Source organism: Sinocyclocheilus rhinocerous, unplaced genomic scaffold, assembly GCF_001515625.1.
Source record: "Sinocyclocheilus rhinocerous isolate Xijiao unplaced genomic scaffold, SAMN03320098_v1.1 scaffold284, whole genome shotgun sequence".
Lineage (NCBI taxonomy): Eukaryota > Metazoa > Chordata > Actinopteri > Cypriniformes > Cyprinidae > Sinocyclocheilus > Sinocyclocheilus rhinocerous.
The window spans coordinates 827,626-851,904 of record NW_015628031.1 but is presented as its reverse complement, the minus strand read 5'-3'; the positions used below and the strand labels follow the sequence as shown (position 1 = coordinate 851,904).

Genomic DNA, 24,279 nt, shown 5'->3' with positions numbered 1-24,279 from the left:
GGGGCATACAGGAGAAACAATAATGTACAGTATGTGGAAAATAATGTGTTTTTTTAACTTTAAACCGCATAAACACATTTCATTACACCAAATACACAAAATAATGTTCTTTTTAGCAGCATCATATGACCCCTTTAAGATAGGGATTTGCCACCACCTACTGGCGCTTTTAATTTTTTATTTAGAGTATTGTTTCTTTTTTTAAATAATTTCTTATTTCACTATTTATTTGTATTTTTGTATTTTGAATTAAAATATTTCTTTCTAAAGCTACTTTTTTGTAATGTCTATTCAGTGTTTTTATAAATTAAGACAATGATAACTATTATCTTTAATAATAACTTTATCTTTAATTAATCGCACACTATTAATTAATTAGATTTTTTTTTTAAATAATCACTTGACAGCCCTATACATAAAACATAAAAAACCCTGGATACAATACCTTTTTATTCAGCAAGAACGATTGATCAGAAGTCACAATAACGACATTCATAATGTTAGAAAAGATTTCTATTTCAAATAAATGCTGTTCTTTCGAACTTTCGATTCATTAAAGAATGCTGAAACAAAATTAAATATGGTTTCCACAAAAATATGAAGCAGCACAACTGTTTTTAACACTGATAATAATCAGAAATGTTTCTTGAGCAACAAATCAACTATTTATTTGTATTTTTGTATTTTGAATTAAAATATTTCTTTCTAAAGCTACTTTTTTGTAATGTCTATTCAGTGTTTTTATAAATTAAGACAATGATAACTATTATCTTTAATAATAACTTTATCTTTAATTAATCGCACACTATTAATTAATTAGATTTTTTTTTTAAATAATCACTTGACAGCCCTATACATAAAACATAAAAAACCCTGGATACAATACCTTTTTATTCAGCAAGAACGATTGATCAGAAGTCACAATAACGACATTCATAATGTTAGAAAAGATTTCTATTTCAAATAAATGCTGTTCTTTCGAACTTTCGATTCATTAAAGAATGCTGAAACAAAATTAAATATGGTTTCCACAAAAATATGAAGCAGCACAACTGTTTTTAACACTGATAATAATCAGAAATGTTTCTTGAGCAACAAATCAGAATATTAGAATGATTTCTGAAGATCATGTGACACTGAAGACTGGGATAATGATGCTGAAAATTCAGCTTTGATCACAGGAATAAATTACATTTTAAAATATATTTAAATAGAACACAGCTTTTTTAAGATGTAAAAATACTTAACAATTTGATATTTTTACCTTTATGACCAAAAGAGACTTCTTTCAAAAACCTTTCAAAATCTAAATTATTCCAAACTTTTGGCCGGTAGTGTAGTGCAGCGCCTCTCTATCACACACAGAGCCACGATCATTTGCTTAGTGGCTTGTATCTGTGTCATATTTAACATGGGCTTATGGTGTCATTAAAAAGCCACAATGGGTCGCAGAAGTCTGGGTACTAATGAGACCAGGTGCTGCACACCTGACCCCAAACTGTCTCAGCAGTGAACAATTGAGTGTGTGTGTGAGAAAAAGGGACAGAAAATGATAAAGATGAGGATGACTATGGCTATGTTCAGAATAGCATACTACACTATGCACTATGCATATAATACCTGGATGACCTACTACTACATTACACTGCACTGAGCACTGAATACCACACTGCACTGAGCACTGAATCCCACAGTGCAACATGTTCGACTTGACCTTCAATTTCCAGAGTGAATAATTAATGGTAAGTAATATTTGTCACAGTATTTATTTTTTGATGGTATAAGATTTCAGTGGATTTCTCAGTGAAAAACTACATTACCCATGATTCTGCAGGTAAATCTCCACCAATCAGTGAATTGCAACAAGCAAATTGTGAAAAAATAACACTCAGTGCCCATCTACTCCCATGAAAAGACTTTAAAAATAGTAGGCAGTGTATTGTGTATAATATAGATAATTAATTAATTAAGCTTTTAGTGTGCCGTTCTGAACATAACCCAGGAAAAGACTGTGTATGTGAAGGGTTAAATGGTCAAAAAATTTTTGCAAAACTGAAAAGGTCATGAGATTGTAATACAAAAAGTTCTGAAAGACTTGCCTAAACTATGTAAAAACTTATTCCATTAACCAAACGGTTCATCCTCTGCATTTACTAGAGCCAGTAAATACTCGCTGCATGCAGATCCACTTAACCCAAGAACAAATCAAATCTATTTGAAGAAAGTAACTAATCCAGCTCCGGAAGTGTGTCCCTGATGGATTCTCCTCTGTTTTCCCTTCTCACAGTGCTAGCGGTTCTGGCCATGGGCCTGTTTCATCTTAAAGATGGATCACAGGGAAAACGCTGTGCGCAGGGCTTCTAGAATCACCATGGGAATCCAGGTACAAATGTGATCATTACCCCACAAACCAGTTTCCAATGAACAAGGGCTGCTTAGAATCTGCATGGCAGCACATCATTTGAATACACAAATAGCCAAACCCATTAGACACCAGTAATATGCTGTTTTGATGTGCGGTAAATATCTAATGCGTCGTGAGAAGGGGTCAGACTCTTGTCAAATCAAATGAATCCCGCCCTCTTCATTATGAGACCACACCCCTTTTTTGTGCTACACAACTTGGAACAAATTCCAACATTTGAATCAGAAACCGTGCTAATTTTTTTTTAAACAGAAAGTAAAATGGTCACTAGTAGCCCAGTGTCAAAATGTGACATTGCTGGTAGATGGTGTGACTACACATTTTAAGCAATCACAATAATCCACAACACGACTCCAATCCATCAGTTAACGTCTTGTGAAGTGAAATAATCCATAATAACGCTTACTCCAGTGAGAAAGTTCATCCCCTGTTGTCCTCTCAGAACAAAATATATTCGTTTAGAGCTGTTTTGGACTGTTTTGGCTTATAAACGGAGCTTGATCTGTGCATATTTCTCTTCTGATTCAGACAAGATGACTTTTTCACTGGAGAAAGCAATATTATGGATTAAAGACTTGTATTTTAGCCAGAAGCAATGGTTTGCAGTTAAAAACATCTTGATGGATTTGTTTCTTACAAACACGCAGCTTTTGGCTTCACAAGACTTGAACTGATGGACTGGAGTGGTGTGGATTACTTGTGGATTATTGTGATGTTTTTATCAGCTGTTTGGACTCTCATTCTGACGGCACCCATTCACTGCAGAGCATCCATTGCTGAGCAAGTGATGCAATGCTACATTTCTCTAAATTCCCATGAAGAAACAAACTCATCTGTATCTTGTATGGCCTGAAGGTGAGCAAATTTTCATTTTTGGGTGAACTATTCCTTTAAAGCTTCTTTCTCCTTTCTCTGTCATTCAAAAGTAGAATTAATGCCGCTTTAATTCCACTGTGTAAAAACTTATGACTGCAAGCTAGAACTAGTAATTATATTGTTTACACTGTGACTTTTATTTCAAACGGCAACAAAACAAAAGCCTTGTAAAGGACTGAGCCAATTAATATCTGATTTAAACTTGAAATTGGCTGAGGAGAATGGAGAGGCGATTGCACACTTTGACATTGATTTGTTAATTAGATTGTAGAGTTGAATGAAGTCTGATTAGGAAGTGGCTAATGAATCTGGGAGGTACTTACGGAAACAGCCCTGTTTCCAATAGTAACCGGGGAGACAGTCATCACATTTGACTCCGGTAGTGCTCTCTTTACACTGACAGAAGCCGGTACCGTTACAGCGGTCGTGCAACGAGCCCATCGTATTACAGTTACACTCTGAGAAGAAAGAGAGAGAATTAGTTAGGGGGGAAAAGGTTGAACTTTTAAGCTTTGTTTGCATTGTGTAGTTGCTTTTTTGTGGTTAGAAAGAATAAGTATGCTATTTGTTTATATTGAGAAGTGGTCGACCAATGTGGATGTTTTGATGGCCGTTGCTGATATCTTAGGCCCCGTCCACACGGAGACGCGTTTAGCTGTATACGCATACATTTTGTATCGTATAGGAAAAACATGAACAAACACTGAACGATTGTCTTTTTATTAACTAACATTAACACAGATTAATAAATGTATTGTTCCATGTTCGTTTGTATACCGCGCGCAAGGTTTATGCGCATAGTCCAAGTCTTCTTCTCTGTTTTTAGTGTATCTGTGGCAGAATTACAGTGCCACATACTGGTCTGGCATGTATACTACATCGTTTTGTGTCGGTTTTGTGGTTTCGTTACGCAGATATTTCTTGAGACGAGGGGAAAAAAAAGATCGGATAGGGAAAGCTCTGGCTTCATGTGGACGTAGCCTTAGAGAGCAGGGTGGCTGATGAACAATATGGCGATAAACTAATGAAGATGAAGAATGGGAGTTTTGTGCATTCAGATGCTGGCGTTATAGTGCTGTCAAAATAAAAATCCCAAATATCGGCCGATATATCAGTCGGCCATCTAATATTGAGCAACAGTATAGTTTTATGTTGTGTTCGAGCTATGTTGGAATGATGGTATTTATAAGTTGAATGAACTTGCTTCACACTATATCTTAATTAACAGTAGGAAACACTTGAACATTTCTTTAAACTCATAAGAAAATTGGCATTAATCGTTATAAACTATAATTGTGAATGTTGATGGTACAGCTTAGTTTTTATGCATTTTGTGCAAGAAAAAAAAAATCATTTAGCTGGATTATGAAGAGACAGACTTGACCAAACTGCATTTCCCGTCTCTTTGGTTATCTAAAAATAGCTGGGTATAGGAGTGCTGTAGGGATGATGTATTTTTGCGGGCCGAAACCCGCACTTTAGCACTTCCAATTCCATCATCATGAAATCAGTGGGTTTTGTGTAAATAGCTGAAATAAGGTCTGTGGTCAACACAAACGCAGAGTTTAGCTTTTTACTTTTGGCGTTTGTATTTAGGTTTCACAATTTGTAAAATTGTGTTCATTCGTGAAGTCAGGATTTCTGCTGGGCTTAAAAAGGTCTTAATTTGCCCTTCCACAAAATAAGGCCTTAAAATGTCTTAATAGGTGCAACAAGCCTTAAAAAAGCCATGGCATGAAGTTTTGCATACACTGCACAAAAAAAAAAGGAATACAATTCTAAACATCCTTAAATCAAGATTTGTGTTCTTTACTTGGTCTTATAAAGATTTTAATAAAGTCTTAAATGTACTGTACCTTCATAAACCTGCAGAAACCCTGAAGATTATCATGATGAAAAAAATGTGTAAGAATCATAAATGATTTTATGTCACAGATTTTATTTTCTGCAATAAATAAAAGGCGATGGAGAAATCCTATTGGTTTTTGTCGAGGGAACCAGGATGATGCTAACATCTGTTATCTCATAAGTACTTTGTTGTTTGAAGATCTAATGTATTGTATCACTTTTATAGTGTAAGGTAGCTGCAAATTAATCATTTTGATCTTTTCTTATTTTTAGAAACTATCTACCGATATTTTTATACACATCAGTATTTTGCATTGGGCTGCAGCCAACTGCATTAGAACGAATTACTGCACTTCCGTGAGAACTCCTGAAAATAGACACTGTAAACTCAGTGCTATTGTGAGCTCAGAATGAGGTAAATGTTCTCCTCACGGAGATCTTGGGTGTTGATCCTGTGCCATGTTGGCACCTGGCGCACACCCGATGAGGGCGAGTTCATTTGTGCTGACTTCACAGCACGCTTTCATTTACCCCGCGCCCTGCCTCCTCATGCGGCAGATGGACTTCCTTCTCCATCCTGGTACTCTCAGCGTCGCACTGATTTAAGAGCTGTCACATCCGGGTTTATTTCTGGACGTTTATTTGAGGACCGCTGGGAATCTCTAATATAACGCTCCCAGGATGATAATGTTGCAGTTTAACTTTGCTGACCGTGGCGTCCAGCGCAGTTTTGTTTCATCTTGCATTTTTTCTTTCTTTCTTCCCTTATTCAGTTGTCTGTGTATAACTTTCTACTGATTACGTCCTTAGTATTTTTCTCCAAGTACGTCTCTTTTTGTTTCAATTAGAGGGATTTCCTGTCTCCTTAGGTATTTTTTATTTATTTTTTTTAATGTAGATTCCTGACTGCTGGGACAGGCGCTCTTTAAAGATTAACGCTCGTAATCGGAGTCATTTTTTGCTGAATTGCTTTTAGTGTCTAAAACTGACAAAAGGAATCAGCCACCAAAGACTGTGCATTGTATAGCACTGCCCTCCTCAGTTTTACGGCCTTAGTGGATGCATTAAATATTGTAATTTTGTGTGTTGTAATTGTAAATATTTCAATTTCATCAAGTATGGTTCACTCTGCAGTAATTGGCAATAAATAATTGTGACATTGCTATTAGATTAAGGTCATGTACAACAGCTTTTAAAAGGGCCCAATGATAATTTTTTATTTTTCTCATATTCTGTTTTATATTTTCACAAATTATATTTTCTTTGCTTTCATTTTTCAGGATTCATTTTTTTCCCTGTTTTAATTTGTCTGAATTTTGTTTTAATGGTTACATTACATTTTCAAAAGGTATCAAAAGGCATGTCTAATTAATTGAAATTATGAAACGTATACAATTCAAAAACAACTTATTAAAAGTTTAACAAAACTTTAATAAAACATTTTTGGGCCCTATAAAAAAAATCTGTTTTAATTTTCCTAAATTCAGTGTTTTTCTTGATATTTTTTTCTGAATTTTGTTTTAATGGTTTAATCAAAATGTTAAGAATTTAAAAGCACGTCTAATTAATTGAGTTCATAAAACATTAACAACTTGTTAATTTATTAAAATTTTTACAATAATAGAACTGTGATTTTTTTACATTATTTATTTATTTGTATTTATTTATTCATTCAGAAATTCTGTTTTAATTTTACTTGATTTTGTACACACTTATTATCAGAAATGGTGGTAATCAAATCAAGGCTTAAAAAACTATTTAATTAATCTTTTAAAATGTGATCAAACGAAAATTGAAAAATTATTTTTAATTTCTGGAAAACAAACCTACACAAAAGAGGTTTAAATTTTAAAAAATAGTGTTATTTCTTTTGAGAAGTACATTGTAATGTAAAATGGTACTATATTTCTGTCATAATTTCTTAAAGTTAAATTCAACATTTATTTCGACGGGTTGTATTTAAGACCTTTTTTATTAGTTCTAGCATCTGGGAATTGAACCCGTGACCTTGGCATTGCTAATGCCATTCATACTGTTTGAGATACAGTATTGCTTGAGCCAGTGATTTAATTTATTTTGCACAACATTTGTGCACATTTCAGATATAAAAACGTACACCGTTACTCACCGATACACACATTCTCATCATCAGGCTCTGCAGAGGTGTTTTTGTAGAAGCCCATGCGACAGTGTTCGCAGTTCTGACCACGCGTGTTGTGTTTGCAGCTCACACACGTGACTATGTTCAGGAAGTCGATGTAACTGCAGCGATTCGAGTGTCCGTTACATTCACAATCTGACAATGAGAGAGAGACGTCAACACTTTACATTTTAAAGTAAAGAAGGGTTAAAAGAGAGAGAAGAGTTCCTGGTTTTTGAGATAATGAGATGAAATGGGATGCAAAATGTCAGTCAGAAGAGTTCCTGGTTTTTGAGATAATGAGATGAAATGGGATGCGAAATGTCAGTCAAGCTGCTGAATACGGCACTTAATGTGGGCGGGTATATGTTAATGAGCTTATGACATCAGAATCATGATGATTTTAAAAATTCGATTCGATTTTTTGCAGTTTAGTTTAAATGCTCTGGGTGGACTAGGAAGTTTTGTGGTGTGAATGTTAGAGTATGACATTCAGACTACATCAATCTCAATGCTGAATCAATGAAGAGCTATTGACTCTTTTTTTTTGCTTCACTTTGTGTCTTTCCTGCTGCGCCCAAAGTATTGACGGCTGAAATGAAGATGTGTGTGTGGGTGTTGTGTGTGTTGCTGACAGGGCGATATCTCACACACTCTTACGGGAGTCTTTCCCACACCTCGTGCACGTGTGTGTGTATGTGTGTGTGGCGTTTGTAAGCGTGTGTATGTGTGCGTGTGCTCCAGGGATGTTGGGAAATCTGATGACAGATGTTTTTCTAAAACAGCTGTTTCTCCGTCTTCTGAAGCAGATCTTTTTTGTCAAACTGCTGGGTTTCTCCCAGTTCCCATTCACACCTGTCCTGTATCTTTCTCTCATGTCTGTTTCTTTCTGTCACTCACAGCGAATCAGTGTCTAGTGCATCAATGAACCACATTCAGTGTCGCTCTTTTTGAGAATCTGACCCGGTGCCTGCCAAGCGTTACACAGCATTTTGACCTCAACGTGACAGATACGAGGTTCTAGAAAGTGGAGGTGTACATAGTAAGATGTATTTTTTGGAAGAAAGTACTACTTTTGTTGAGCAAGGATGCATGTAATTGATCAAAATTGACAGTAAAGACATTCAGAAAATTACAAAAGATTTCTATTTCAAATAAATTCAGTACTTTTAATTTTTTTTAGCTAAATCTAATGTTCCTGATGTTGCAATTGCAGTATGTGTCAGTTTGAGCACAATTAAAGGCACAACAATTTAATATACAAGTAAACTTATACAAATGCATGTGTAAATGCATATTAACCAGACCATTTAATAAGCTTTACGAATTCTTAGCTATTTCAGAATTGTTTATCAGTTTAGACGTGCCTTTCAAATATTTATGTGCACTTTAAAAGCCAGAGAGCGAGAACTCAGTACAGAGCCTGTCTCAGCACATAGGAACAGGCAAATCAATGAAATATAAATGAGAGTTACACACACACACACAAGCTGATCACAACACACTTACCTTATATATCACACATTTATATTGAGAAGCAGGGATGAAGGGATTAATGAGAGTTAGAACGCTGGAGAGAGGGAGTGACATGCTGAGAAACATCAAACTCAGCGAGTCTTTAGTTTTTGAACGCTCAACATCACGTGTTCTAGAACTTTCTAAAGTACTAGCCATTAATTCACATCTCCACTGAAACGTGTTCTAGAACTCTGCACAGTTACCTGTACCTCCATTGAACTAAAGCCCAATTATAGACCTTAGTAAGTTCAATGGCATATTGAAGACAAGGCTGTGAGTGCATGTGCTGTATGAAGATCACAAATAATTTTCACAACTTTCAACGCTTTTTTGTGTGGAATTTTTGTCTACTGAAAGTCTTTTGGAAAGATGTTTGGTCAGTTGACAATCGGTATGTTCTTAAACAACAGTACAATCGATTGAAAACACTGTACTTCTATCCCTGACAGCCTTGTTTTCATTCCTGTCAAAAATTAAATATGTCTGCGCCGATAGCCTTGAGGGCAGTGTGCCGAAATACAGTGCTGTTACGCTATGGGCGTCCCGTGTTCGAATCATAACTCGAGGAACTTTCCCGATCCCGCCCCCCTCTCTGTCCCACTTCACTTCCTGTCAATTCTGATCTGTCCTGTCACAATAAAGGCAAAAAAAAAAATCTAAAATGTGATGGTACCCTGACTAAGGTCTATTGAAAAATTCTGTACTGTGTTCTATAACTCTGCTTGATTCATTAAAAAAATGCGGCAGCATGACATTTCTACAGTACATCAATGAAGTATCTGCTAAATGAAAAATTGTAATTAATTCAGAAACACTAACGTTCTGAGTAGAACTATTTAGTTACTTAGTGCTTCTAAACAACTCACAGTTCCACACAACACATTAACTTCAGTTCTAGAGACTAAAGCATGTTAGTGTTTAAATTGTATGAACTACGGTGAGCTCTAGAACCCATTTGAGTCGAAGGTTCTAGAATCTAGAATGTTAAAGTTTTCTATCTAGAACATTCCCCCATTCTTTTAAATACTGTGACATTGTACTTTGAAATCTCTTTCTACCTTTTCTTAGCTCATTTTAATTTCTTTCTCACCTTTGAAGTCGTCATATATGATGCCTTTTAGCTGTACGGTCTGTTGCCCTCCAGATAGTAAGAACTTTAGAAGAGCTTCAGAGAATGAAAAGTCTTATTTTTTTTACAATATGTTCATCTAGAAACCTACTACGACAAGCAAAGCAAATCGAGTCTACGACAAGCAAATCTCCAGCTATCCATCCACATGCTTAAGGGAGGGAATAGAATCATTGTTTGAGACATTTAACAGGGACAAAAAATCACTAGCAACCATATAGACTATAATATATATACAGTCTAAAGTGGCAGGCTACAGAAGTTAATGCAGCTCCTTGCTAATATGGATTCTAATGACTACTATGCATACGCAGTGATAGACTTAACCAGCCACACAATGTGCTCTAAGTTGACCTCACACCATGGATACCTTTTTTATTCTCTTCATCTTCTCTCTCCCACTTATGAATGGGTTTTACTTCACCCTCTCCTTTACCATGCTCTTCTGAGTGTTTGTGTGGATCTAGACGAGCAAAGAGAAGAACTGAGCAATCCACAGGTTTATACTACATTCTGTACTACAGGCCGTTTGAAACTACCAGCTGAGCCATACCTTCAACAGCTGTGTGTTTATGAGACCCTTCCTCCTCTTCTTTTGACTTTCCTTCTTCTGACTCCTTTGGTTTCTGTAGTACTGACTTTATATCCTCATGTTTTGGTCCTAAGATGTGATGCTTTGGTACTGATTCATGTGGCATGTGTACTGATGAAACTGTCTCTACTTTTGGCAGCACAGATCCATGCATTGTCTCTGACTCTGGTACTGGTTTATGAGATTCCCTTTTTGGCTGTGTTGGTATGTGTCCATGAGATTCTAATATTGATTCATGAGGTTTCACTATTGGCTGATGAGGTTTATGCATTGCCTCATGATGATGTACTATTGGCTCATGAGCTTTCACTACTGGCTCATGAGGGTTATGCATTGCCTCATGATGATGTACTATTGGCTCATGAGCTTTCACTACTGGCTCATGAGGGTTATGCATTGCCTCATGATGATGTACTATTGGCTCATGAGGTGTATGCATTGCCTCATGATGATGTACTATTGGTTCATGAGGTTTGTGAATTGCCTCATGATTATGTACTATTGGCTGATGAGGTTTATGCATTGCCTCATGATGATGTATAATTGGCTCATGAGATTTATGCATTGGCTCATGAGATTTCACTACTGGCTCATGAGGTTTATGCATTGCCTCATGATGATGTACTGTTGGCTCATGAGGTTTATGCATTGTCTCATGGTGATGTACTATTGGCTCATGAGGCATTGGCTCATGGTGTTTCACCATTGGCTCATGAGGTTTCACTATTGGCTCATGAGGTTTATGCATAGGCTCATGATGATGTACTATTGACTCGTGAGGTTTATGCATTGGCACATGGTGTTTCACCATTGGCTCATGAGGTTTCACTATTGACTCATGAGGTTTATGCATTGGCTCATGGGGTTCCACCATTGGCTCATGAGGTTTATGCATTGGCTCATGATGATGTACTATTGGCTCATGAGGATTCTCTGGCTCATGAGGTTTATGCATTGGCTCATGATGATGTACTATTAGCTCATGAGGTTTCTCTGGCTCATGAGCTTTATGCATTGGCTCATGATGATGTACTATTGGCTCATGAGTTTTCTCTGGCTCATGAGCTTTATGCATTGGCTCATGAGGTTTCACAATTGGCTCATGAGGTTTCACAATTGACTCATGAGGTTTATGCATTGTCTCATGAGGATTCATTATCAGTGTGTGAGTATTTACTATTGCGTCATGAGAATTCACTATTGGATCATGAGGTTTATGCATTAACTCATGATAATGTACTATTGGTTCATGAGGTTTCTCTGGCTCATGAGCTTCATGCATTGGCTCACGAGGTTCCTCATGTGGATTCATTGTTGGCTCATGAGGTTTATGCATTGTCTCATGAGGATTCACTATCAGCTTGTGAGGATTCACTATTGGATCATGAGTTTTCACTATTGGATCATGAGGTTTATGCATTGCCTCATGATGATGTACTACTGACCCATGAGGATTCACTATCGGCTTGTGAGGATTCACTATTGAATCATGAGGTTTATGCATTGACTCATGATGATGTACTACTGGTCCATGAGGATTCACTATCGGCTTGTAAGTATTCACTATTGGATTATGAGTTTTCACTACTGGATCATGAGGTTTATGCATTGCCTCATGATGATGTACTATTGGCTCATGAGGTGTATGCATTGGCTCATGGTGTTTCACCATTGGCTCATGAGGATTCACTATTGGCTCATGAGGTTTATGGACTGGCTCATGTGAATTCACTATTGGCTCATGAGGTTTAAGCATTGGCTCATGAGGATTCGCCATCGTCTTGTGGGGATTCTCTATTGGATCATGAGGACTCACTATTGGATCATCAGGTTTATGCACTGCCTCATAATGGTGTACTGCTGGCTCATGAGTTTTATGCACTGGCTCATGAGGTTTAACTATTGGTTCATGAGGATTCACTATTGGCTCATGAGTTTTATGCACTGGCTCATGAAGTTTCAGTATTGGCTCATGTGGATTCATTGTTGGCTCATGAGGTTTATGCATTGGCTCATGAGGATTCACTATTGGCTCATGTCGATTTACTGTTGGCTCATGAGGATTATGCATAGGCTCATGAGGTTTCATTATTGGGTCATGAGGTTTTACTATTGGCTCATGAGATTCTGGTACTGGCTTGTGAAGTTTTACTATTGGATCATGAGATTTCGGTATTGGTTCATGATATTGAACCATATTGGATGTTATTGAGTTATGAACATGATATTTATGCATTGGCTCATGAAATTCCGATATTGGCTTGACAGGCTCTGGAATTGACACCGCAGATTCTGGCATTGGCCCAACAGACTCTTCTTCATGCTTCCCAGAAATCCTCTCTTTCCTCCCAGAAATCTCCTCACCCTTCCCAGAATCCTCTACTGGGGGTGGTATAGGGAATGCTTGGGTGCAATCATTCAGATAATCACAAAATTAGTATGTACACACAAACACATACACCGTGTTGTGCTTTACAAACAGCTATTGAACACCAAGCAGACTAGCCAGAAATAACAACCTGTGTACATTCATCATAGGTACATTCATCACTTTCACACTATACTCAATCACAATGATCTTAATCTATAGCAACCATAGACCACAAAACTCCTCTGTGGTCTCTACTACACTTTTCATTATTAACTACAGGTTAGGAAAAGGTCACCAAAACCACATCTACCACAATAATAGAATTCTACCAGAACTCTTGATGGCCTAACAATACCTTTGACGGGCTGTTTCTTAATTTCTCCGTGGTGTGTCCTCTCTTTTTCAACAGGAAACATGTTTTTTCCTGGGTGCTTGGGTTGGTGATTATGTCTGTGAGGAACTGTAGTTTATCAAAAAGAAGGAAATGTCACTTAGGCATTATAGGGCTTTAAAAATCTTGCTATGTCAGAATGACATAACACCAAAAAGAACCAACAAGAAGTCACATCTGAATGAAATAATCTAAATTACATATTAACTTCTTCTTTTGTGTGTTCATTTTCGTTGTCTACTTTTTTGACCGTTATCTTTACCACTTTTTTGTATAAAATTTTGCTTTGTGCAGCACTTTCAATCACCAGTCAGACCAGGTTTAGAAAATAAGAGATTTTCGGAAATAATCTCTTAGAAATATATATATATATATATATATATTTTTTTTTAATGTATGTAATATTTTTAGTAATTTTTAGTTTTATTCATCTCATGAATATTAAGCTTATCTTTCAGTCACATAATCATTTACCCATTTGTTTTCTTTGCATTTCATGGAATCAGCTGTGTAATGGAAACATCTAAAGAGCAGTTATTGGTTTCATTTATGTCTGTGCTTTATTGATGTGAGTCTTAATTTGAATCTAGTTTCAAACTAAAGTGAATGCCCTTCTGAGTGATCTTCTATTTGGTTGCAAGGGTGTATGTAGTACCTAAACACATTAAAAGTGGCATATGACGTTAAACAGACAAACCAAACAGCAATTAATCTCAAATGACAGATTGGTGTTGTTTGAGGTACACAGACACTCCTGCGTGTAAACAACGACCATGCTGTAATTTCATCAACACACGTATGTCGTATCCTGCTGGGAATCTCAAAGATCTCCACCTTTATTAAATCCATCCGAGGAGCTGCTCTGTCTCGCGTCTCAGCTGAGTGCTTTATTCCCCCCTCCGTTTTTTCATGCCAGCTTGACGTTTTCTGATCTGAGCTCAAGCTGGAGTTCTCGTTCACTCGTTAAACGTCATGCAGTATTCATTCCTCGGGTGCGTATGTGCGCTTCGATCAATGCGCGCGTGTGTGTGTGTGTGGTGGTTCTTTGTTTTATATATATTCGCAGGCCGCCCTAATCCGCTTTGCACTGAAAGATGCAAAGTCACTCTATATTTTGACAGGGGAAAACACTGTCTAATTGAGCATTGATTTCCCACTGCGCACACTGCTTTGGAGCCATTACCCACAATCCTCTAGGGGTACGTTTGAGTAGATGACTTACTGGCAGCAGAGTCACTGAGCTCTTGGCTTGGCTACAGTGCTCTGACTGTTTGAAAGATGCTTCTATAGCATACTAACAACACTAGCACATACAAACTAGTGCCCGTAAATTACCTCTGCTTTCTATATGTGCGTGAACAGGCCCCTCCTCCAGGGGTGTGGCTTTGTGGTGTGTGTCCTCACTGAGAATATGAGAAGGGGGTGTGGTAGGGGGCGGGGCTTCCATAGTGGTATAAAGTGCCTTAGGCTCTATTTCAGCTGGTGGGAAGTGGTGTTCAGGAGGGGCATCTAATGGGATTTGCGGGGTGAGTGTAATAGAAACGGGTTAGAGAAACCAGAGTCAGCATGGAATACACGCACACACACAAAGTGCTGAGCTTTACAAAACTGCTTGCATTTTATATATTCTAGTTTGCACATGGGGGCAGTTTGTTTTGATAAACTTTAAAGTCAACTTTGAAATTTCAAATATGAATTGCAGTTCATCCTGTTTGATACATTAAATTCACAAGCTAAATTGGAATTTCATTTTCAACTCTATTTTGAATGACGCACAACCCTGATATTGCCCACTATTTTTTGAAAATGTGATGCAGTTTGTAGTAACAACACATTTCTAAAATACTACTTTAGTTATTGCGTTAAATCAGTGCATGCCGTTTTATTATCATAAATACAGTGTTATATGTTATATATATATATATATATATATATATATAAGTGTTATTGTTATATTTGTACTATTTTATTTCAGATAAAAATGTCTTCACGTTTGCCAGTTCAGTGCAACAAGTCAAGAATGAGAAAAACACGTGGCTGATGTTGCTTGAGCATATTACAGAAAGGATGCCAGTCATTTCAGTCATCTCCAGTGCGTCATCAGTTTATCTAACCGGAGCACATTTGTAATATCTGAGGTCTTAAGTGAGATGCTGTTAGATTATGAAGCTGCGGTTTAATGCAGATTGTCAGTATGCATGTGTTTGTGCATGTGTGTTTGCGTGTGTGCGCTCATGTAGATGCAGATGGCGCTCTGTTGGATTAAGGCACATTACATCATCATTAAGCTCTGCTAGTTACAAAACTGCTTGCATTTTATATATTCTAGTTTGCACATGGGGGGGGGCGCTAGTGTCAACTGGAATCCCATTCTGCACTGCAGAGGCGGTTATGAATTCAATTCATGTTCAATCTGTGTATTAAAATATTCAGAACGGGGTACTAGCATACTGCTTAACATGCAGGAATGTGCAAAATTCAGAATAATCGGCTCCCTTTCAATTCATGAGTGAATTTGAATATCTATCTATCTATCTATCTATCTATCTATCTATCTGCCTTCAAGCTTAGACTTTTAGAATCTATTTATCTATCTATCTATCTATCTGTCTGTCTGTCTGTCTGTCTGTCTATCGTTCTATCATTCTATCTGCCTTCAAGCTTAGACTTTTAGAATATTTTTATCTATCTATCTATCTGCCTTCAAGCTTAGACTTTTAGAATCTATCTATCTGTCTGTCTGTCTGTCTATCTATCTATCTGCCTTCAAGCTTAGACTTTTAGAATATTTTAATCTATCTATCGTTCTATCGTTCTATCATTCTATCTGCTTTCAAGCTTAGACTTTTAGAATATTTTAATCTATCTATCTATCGTTCTATCTATCTATCTATCTATCTATCTATCTATCTACTGTAACTGCCTTTAAACTTAAAGTTTTTTAGAATCTTTTAAACTAAAAACATTCAGTTTGTTTTGATAAACTTTAAAGTCAACTTTGAAATTTCAAATATGAATTGCAGTTCATCCTGTTTGATACATTAAATTCACAAGCTAAATTGGAATTTCATTTTCAACTCTATTTTGAATGACGCACAACCCTGATATTGCCCACTATTTTTTGAAAATGTGATGCAGTTTGTAGTAACAACACATTTCTAAAATACTACTTTAGTTATTGCGTTAAATCAGTGCATGCCGTTTTATTATCATAAATACAGTGTTATATGTTATATATATATATATATATATATATATATAAGTGTTATTGTTATATTTGTACTATTTTATTTCAGATAAAAATGTCTTCACGTTTGCCAGTTCAGTGCAACAAGTCAAGAATGAGAAAAACACGTGGCTGATGTTGCTTGAGCATATTACAGAAAGGATGCCAGTCATTTCAGTCATCTCCAGTGCGTCATCAGTTTATCTAACCGGAGCACATTTGTAATATCTGAGGTCTTAAGTGAGATGCTGTTAGATTATGAAGCTGCGGTTTAATGCAGATTGTCAGTATGCATGTGTTTGTGCATGTGTGTTTGCGTGTGTGCGCTCATGTAGATGCAGATGGCGCTCTGTTGGATTAAGGCACATTACATCATCATTAAGCTCTGCTAGTGCACTAAGGCAGCAACTTGCATAGTACCTCATATCGCCTAGTATATTACTCTACACGTTATATTCTAGGTTACTACTTATCGCTACAACTACGGGAGCCTTTGAGGGTCACACTGTCCCACCTGTGTTCAAAGCTGGCGCTTCTGTTAAAGCTGTAGTGAATTCTTCAGCTGAAGTGTCAGTCACTGTTGGCATTAAAGACGAACAATAAGCATCTGAAAACAACACCTGCAGCTGAAACTACAGTAACACAAGGTCTAAAGACAGAGTCTAATTTTATGCTGCAGTCCATTCAAAGTCAAATGCGGATTATTCTTCCTATCATATAATGTCCTGTTATTTGTTGTTCATAAGATAACATATAAAGACACAAAATCATTATGCATGTGTACGACTGTCAAGAGGAGAGATCATGTATGTTTGTGTGTGTGTTTTGTATATATCATATTAATCATTCACTTAAAATGAATGTTTATCTGAATCGTGATCATTTTTCTGAATGAAAGCGAATTTATCATTCACTGACTGTGTTTTGCTGTGATGTCATTTCCTGTAATGTTTGTGTGTACTGGTTTGTTCTACTTCTTGTGGCTATTTGCCCAACTGACCAACCAGCAGCCAGAGGATCAGACTCGCCGCTCTGACCTCGTAATCCCTGTCTGAACACACACACACTGACCGTATAATCCCTGCGTCTGTGTGTGCAGAAGGCCATTCATCCAGCACACATTAATAGGAACACACACACACACACACACACACACACACACACACACACTGGCCTACATATCAGCTCCCTCTCTTGTACGTTTGAGCGTGTGTGTTTGTGTAAGTGTGGTGTGTGCATGTTATGTGCTTGTGTGTGTGTTGTTCCCCCTGTGTGGGAGACCCTTGGACCCTTAGACTACAGGGGAGAGAAAACATGGACATGATCTATGAGTTTGATTTCTCTGGGCCATATGCTACACACACACACACACACACACACACACAACCCAAAAAGAGCCATGTGTTGATGCCTCAAAGGAATAGTTCACCGAAAAATGAAAATTTGCTGTAAATGTATCTAAGGCCATCCGAAATCAGTTTGTTTCTTCAAGGGAACAGATTTGGAGAAATGTAGCATTCCATCACTTGCTCAAAAAATGGATGCTCTGCAGTGAATGGGTGCCGTCAGAATGAGAGTCCAAACAGCTGATAAAAACATCACAATAATCCACAAGTAATCCACACCACTCCAGTCCATCAGTTAACATCTTGTGAAGCAAAAAGCTGCATGTTTGTAAGAAAGAAATCCATCAAGACTTTTTTTTTTTACTTCAAACTGTTTCTGGCTAAAATATGGGTCCATAATCCATAATAACGCTTCCTCCAGAAAAAAAAGTAATCTCACATCAAAATCCTCCCACATATTTGTTTAGAACTGTTTTGGCTAGTAAACAGTGCTTGATCAGTGCAGATTTCTCTCCTGATTCAGAGCAGACAACTTTTCACTGGACAGAGATTATGGATAGAGTACTCAGTTTAAAGTTAAAAACACCTTAATAGTGGATGTTAACTGCTGGACTGGAGTGGTGTGAATTACTTGTGGCTTACTGGGATGTTTTGTTTTTATCAGCTGTTTGGACTCTCATGCTGACGGCACCCATTCATTGCAGATGAGCCATTGGTGAGCAAGTGATAGAATGCTACATTTCTCCAAATCTGATCTGATAAAGAAATCTTGGATGGCCTCAGGGTGAGTAAATTTTTCAACAAATTTTCATTTTTGGGTGAACTATTCCTTTAACACACACTCTGTCTGCTATGCTGCCTTTTAATTTAATTCTACTGTGGCTCTGAGGACATAATTTCCTGTTAACTCCCGTACTGAATCATGCCCATTTTCCTGAATGCATCAGATGCATCAGCATCATGTCGCTGGAAGGCCGTTTAAAGCTTTACGACGTTACACAAACGCTCTTAAAGTCCTGACATCGCAGCGTCCCGGGCTTCACTTCCACTAAGTGCTTTTCCTCAGGAACACAGACAGTTTTAAAATTAGACTATGACTACGGCGACAGGACAGGCAGGGATCTACTCAGCATTTCTTGAAACATGCTTCGCCACAACGCATAAAGTCAAGCGAGTTTGAGAAAACTTTCTGGCAGAGTTAAACTGCATGTGTTTTGCAAACCGTTCTGCAAATACTTATTTTCCACCATAATTTGCAAATAAATTCTTTAAAAATCCTACAATGTGATTTTCTGGATTTTTTTTTCTAATTTTGTCTCTCATAGTTGAAGGTATACCTATGATGAAAATTACAGGCCTCTCTCATCTTTTTAAGTGGGAGAACTTGCACAATTGGTGGCTGACTAAATACTTTTTTTCCCCACTGTACGTGCTTTGAGATCCTTCAGGTCTGTGTTTGAAATACGTTCACATGCATACAAACACGTCCTCGATCTACCTCCACCTTCACGGAGCTACACCCAGGGTCCAAAATTAACACTCAACAAGCGTCAAATGCAACTGTAGTGAGTAATTGGCCAGTTAATCACTGTTTTTAAGACTTGTGTCTTTTTTTTTATGTTTTTTTGTCAGGTGTGGTAAAAAGTGAATTTTGGATCCTCAGCTCCAGTGTCCTGCTGTATATGTGATAATAACGGCAATAATGAGCATCTAATCTAAAAGACAGCTGAAACTACTTGTAGCGAAATGACACTTGACCGTCCTCTTGTAGAGGTACCCATTAGAAACCTTTACTGTGGTAAACATAGTCCTTCTGAGGATGTAGATATTATAGTTTCTGTTACTACTGTAAAATCACTATAAACATTAGGTAACCAGCTCGCTATAAATTTCTTTCATTTTGGGAAATTTTTCATTTTTATTGTATCATTAATAAATAAAATGCATTTAAATATTTTAATTTCAATTAAAATATCACATTTAAATATTGATTTAAATTTTGATATTGATAAGTATTTATATTAATAAAATATTAAGAACTATATATACAAACATTTACACACAATAGAAAATCATTCATATTTAGGAAAACGTTTAAAACAAGTTGATGATGGGATATGAAAGATAGGTCTCTAATGGTATGTATTAATATTTTAAATTAGCTTTTATTTTATATTTTCAGTTTTTTAAGTGATAGTAATTTTGTTATATGCTTGCCATTTTTATAATTTTTTTACTTTTATTATTTAGTGTTTGTTCTTTCAAATAATTTTTTACATTACTCTTTAATTCATTTTTATTTCAATTTTAGTACATTTTAAAGTTATTTTATTTCAGTTATTTGCCAAGGCAACATTTCTAATTTTCATTTGTTTTTAAGTTTTAAGTTTTTTTATATAATATTTCTATTTTTATTTCAATTAACAAAAATAATTTTTAGTGGTTCTAGTCAACAATAACAACACCAAGTTTTTATTGTTTTAGTTTTATTGTTGTAACAATAACTCCCGTAACTAGGTTTTTTTTTGGGTGAATTTCAGTAGGGCTGTGTCTGAGATCGACCCACCAGCTGTACTGTTGTTTTCTGGGAAATCCCTTCTTAGATGTGGGCTGATATTGTGTGTGTTTAGTGCATGTGATGCTGTAGGCGTGTCTTCAGAGTGAATCTCTAATATTTCTTATTCTGTTTGAACCCTCAAGGAATCACGTCATCTTTCCTGCTTCTCTCTGTTCCTTCCTCTGTATCTCTCTTTATCTTTCTTCCTCCTGCCCTCTGATGTTAGGCTGAATTGCGGCTAGTTTCAGCGGTTTGCCGATGATGAAAGCCACAGGACGGGCGGCCCATGAAAAATGAAGAAGACATAACGAGGGATGGAGCACAGAGACAATGAAGAAAGAGAGAGCGAGGGATGACTGACATATCAGAGAGAGAGGAGAGAGGATGAAAGAGGGTTCGGTACTTACTGGAACCAGAAGAAGAACCAGCCAACGCCTGAGAACCTGAGAGAGAGAGAGAAAGTGTGTGTCAGGGGCTTTGTTCCAAAACCTAGTGAGTGCTTTCTACATAGACAGCTGCCTTCTAAGGGAGCATCCTAACTGAAATGGAACATCAAGAGTATATATACATAGGAGGATATATTAAATAAATATTAAATATATGCATATATGAAATATTTAAAAATTGAAATATTTTAAATATTATATACTAAATAGTTAGATCATAAACATAATCAGAGAGCAATTTTAATCTGTTTTTTTTTTTCACTGTGCTCGTTGTAATGCATTCTTGTATTCTGGCCGATTTTGCCAAAAATTTGGCAAAATGAAGGCAGCATAATTAAGAAATAGTGCCGTACACATGAAATGCATTCATTTATAATAAACACTGTGACATTCATGTCAGATTTAATGTAATGCGGACTCTAAGCATATATTATATGATTATATATTAAATATATGCATATATTTAGAGAATTATAAAATAATCAAACAGTAGTTTTAAAATTGCCTTTTTTGCCAAATAAATCATAATCAAGAAATAGTAAAACTCATGTATTTACAATAAACACTGCAATATTCCATGCAAATGAGAATTATCAGTTTTGATGTTGGCTTTAATAAGCATATATTAAATAAAAATGTGCATATATTTGAAATATATTATAAAAACACCCAAACAGCATTTTTAATCCGATTTTTCACTGTGCTCGTTGCAATGCATTTTGGTATTCTGGCCTTTTTTGCCAAAAGAATTTGGCCAAATGAAGGCAGTAAAATTAAGAAACAGTGAAACACACTGATTTATAATAAACACTGCAATATTCCATGAAAAATAAGGATAGTCAGTTTTAATTTCATGTTGACTTGAATTAGCATATATTAAATAAATATATGCATATATTAAAAAGAAACTAATCTTGCTGCGCTAGTTGAAATGCATCGAGGTATTCTGGTATCTCTGACCAAAGGAAAGCTGTCTAGGTAGGCAGCTCACTAGGTTTTGGAACAGATCTAGTGTTTCCTGTTCAGACAGTGATTAGTGCAGATTTGGGCCGTTTTCTCCACAGAGGAACCTGTGCGTGTGTGTTTGGGAACATTTTGTAGGCTGGAATGCCGGTGTGGCGGTGTGCATCTGCGCTGCTCTCCTCTCTGTTCTCTGGGAATTGGGCCGCCACACCAACAGTCTTGATCTTACTGTGAGCTGACAGGTCTGTGAAGTCTAAAAGGCTCTGCAGCGCTCGCGTGTGTAAGTGAAGCGAGTTGAGATCTGCAGTCTGCTGGATTCACCCATGTGTGTGTGTGTGTGTGTGTGCTGCCCTAGATTATTATTTTATCATGAGTGCTGCTTGTAAAATGGAGGGATGTTGTGTTCCAAAGGATCTCCCTTTGGATACTGTACAGAAGGGAGGAAACATGAAATTCGTGTTCATTTTCATCTCTGTTTCTCCTTCTATCTCTCTGTCCTCATCTGCCTTTTTTCCCCTTTGTCTTGCTTTTGTTTTATCTCTCATTTCAGTTCACAAGCGAGTCCTTCCTGATCGTTTTGTCCACATTTTCAGGGATAAATCAGATCCTGGTGGATAACCGTCCGTCTGCTTTCTGTGTGTGTGTCGGAGTGTAAAGATCTCTGAAGCTCAGAGGAATTCTGAACCCAGAAAATAATGAGGAGATTTCAGTGCGACGGGCTTAGATGTGAGAGTCCTGTAGTGCGGGATGATTTGAGAGATAATTAATTCTGTTTCATTGTGGAGTAGAATATGATCAAATGGATTGATCTGATTCATGAGGACCTGATATTTGCTTCCTGGAGACCTGGTGCGATTGATTTTATAACCATTTTATACCAACAATTAGGGATTTTTCTCTGGTTCTATGTGTGTGTTTAGGTGTTTTTTGTAACATTTGGCATAGGGAAGGAAGATAATACACGTGTATTTGACTCACATGTGTTGGGGGATCCGTTGGGTGTTGGTAAATATGATCCTGATTTCCAGGTCTTGGCTTTGAATCCTTTTTTGCAGCGCTGGCAGTCCTGTCCGGTCGTGTTGTGTTCACATTGACACTGTAAGTTGCCGTCCACATACAAACACTGAGACGCGTGGAGATTGCATTTACACCTGAAAGACAGAAAGACGGGCAGACGTTTAGCAGTACTGTAATACAGACCTGCCAATACAGCCAATCTGAATGATTTCATGTGTTTTTGATTGTGAATTGAAATTTTGAATTGAATTTGAACATCAATTTGAATGTTAATATTAACGTCAGTGTTATTTTAGTATCATTTATATAATATTATAGTATTTATTAATATTTAGAATTAGTGTTTATTTAAATTTTTTCAGTTCAGTTTATTTTTAGATTTTAGTTTAATTTCTAGTCATTTTGTTAAGTGCTTGTCACATTTTTCATATTTTAAAATGTATTTTTACCTTTATTATTATTACTATTCCAATTTAGCAATTTTAATACTTCAGCTTTTTTACATTTCAGTTAATTGCCATTATTAACATTTCTAATTTTCATTGTAACTAAAACTATTTAAAGTTTTAGTTATTTTATGTGATTTTTTAAAATATATTTCTATTTAGCTTTTTATTTATTTCAAAGTTTTTCATCTAATACTTTTATTTTATTTCAAATTTATTTCAAATACCTAAAAGTATTTTAGTTTACATTTTAGTAATTGTATGTGCTATTTTAAGGTATTTCAATTTAATCTATATTTATTTCAAATTTTGTAATTTTTGTACTTCAATTTTAATTTTATTTCATTTCAATTAGTTGGCAAGGCAACATTTTTAACATTTGTTTTTACCTAATATTTATATTTTATTTCAATTAACTAAAACTATTTTTAATATTTTAGTTTTAATTAACTATAACACTGATCAATGTTAAAATGAATTTGATTGTGAACATAAATGTCCATTTTTATATTAATGTGCATGTGAATTTGATTCTAATTACTTACTTTCCAAAATGTTTACTTTCGAAGAAAAAGGGCAGAGAAGAAATATTTTAGACAGTTATGACATTTTGGTATTTAATGATTTAATGTGGCAAAGTCATTAGGAAATGAATGAGTACAGTATGAAGACCAGTAGAAGCATTTCAAACCTCCTGTGTGAGCTGCACTCAAGCAGGGCCGATGTTTTCCGAGATATAAATTACAGGTGTGAGTGTGTGTTGGCAGGTGGAAATGCATCAAGAGCAATGAACACAGGTGTGCTGCTGTAGATTGGGCCCAGTAAAGCAGAAATGAGCGTTTGTGTAAGACCAAATGGCCCTGATTCTAAATTAGACTCTTCCACCTGAGCAGCACAGTGTGTGTGTGTGTGTGTTACTGTCGAGCTTCAATCCAGTTTGTTCCGCTGGAGTGAACACGGATCCATCAGCATCAAATATTCACAACAT

The 24,279-nt window shown here is 36.4% G+C and overlaps 1 protein-coding gene across 1 annotated transcript in view; it reads right to left on the bottom strand.

Annotated features, from left to right (window-relative positions):
• LOC107737188 (titin-like) overlaps positions 1 to 24,279 on the bottom strand; it is a 54,841-nt gene that overhangs the window by 5,672 nt on the left and 24,890 nt on the right. The window contains exons 3-13 of the mRNA XM_016548634.1: positions 22,807 to 22,979; positions 20,827 to 20,862; positions 17,031 to 17,093; positions 14,626 to 14,799; positions 13,255 to 13,359; positions 11,024 to 12,931; positions 10,490 to 10,876; positions 10,307 to 10,399; positions 9,898 to 9,972; positions 7,278 to 7,445; positions 3,625 to 3,759 (exon numbers count right to left, since the gene is read on the bottom strand). Coding sequence (XP_016404120.1) covers positions 3,625 to 3,759; positions 7,278 to 7,445; positions 9,898 to 9,972; positions 10,307 to 10,399; positions 10,490 to 10,876; positions 11,024 to 12,931; positions 13,255 to 13,359; positions 14,626 to 14,799; positions 17,031 to 17,093; positions 20,827 to 20,862; positions 22,807 to 22,979 — 3,317 coding nt within the window. The remainder of the gene's footprint in view (positions 1 to 3,624; positions 3,760 to 7,277; positions 7,446 to 9,897; positions 9,973 to 10,306; positions 10,400 to 10,489; positions 10,877 to 11,023; positions 12,932 to 13,254; positions 13,360 to 14,625; positions 14,800 to 17,030; positions 17,094 to 20,826; positions 20,863 to 22,806; positions 22,980 to 24,279) is intronic.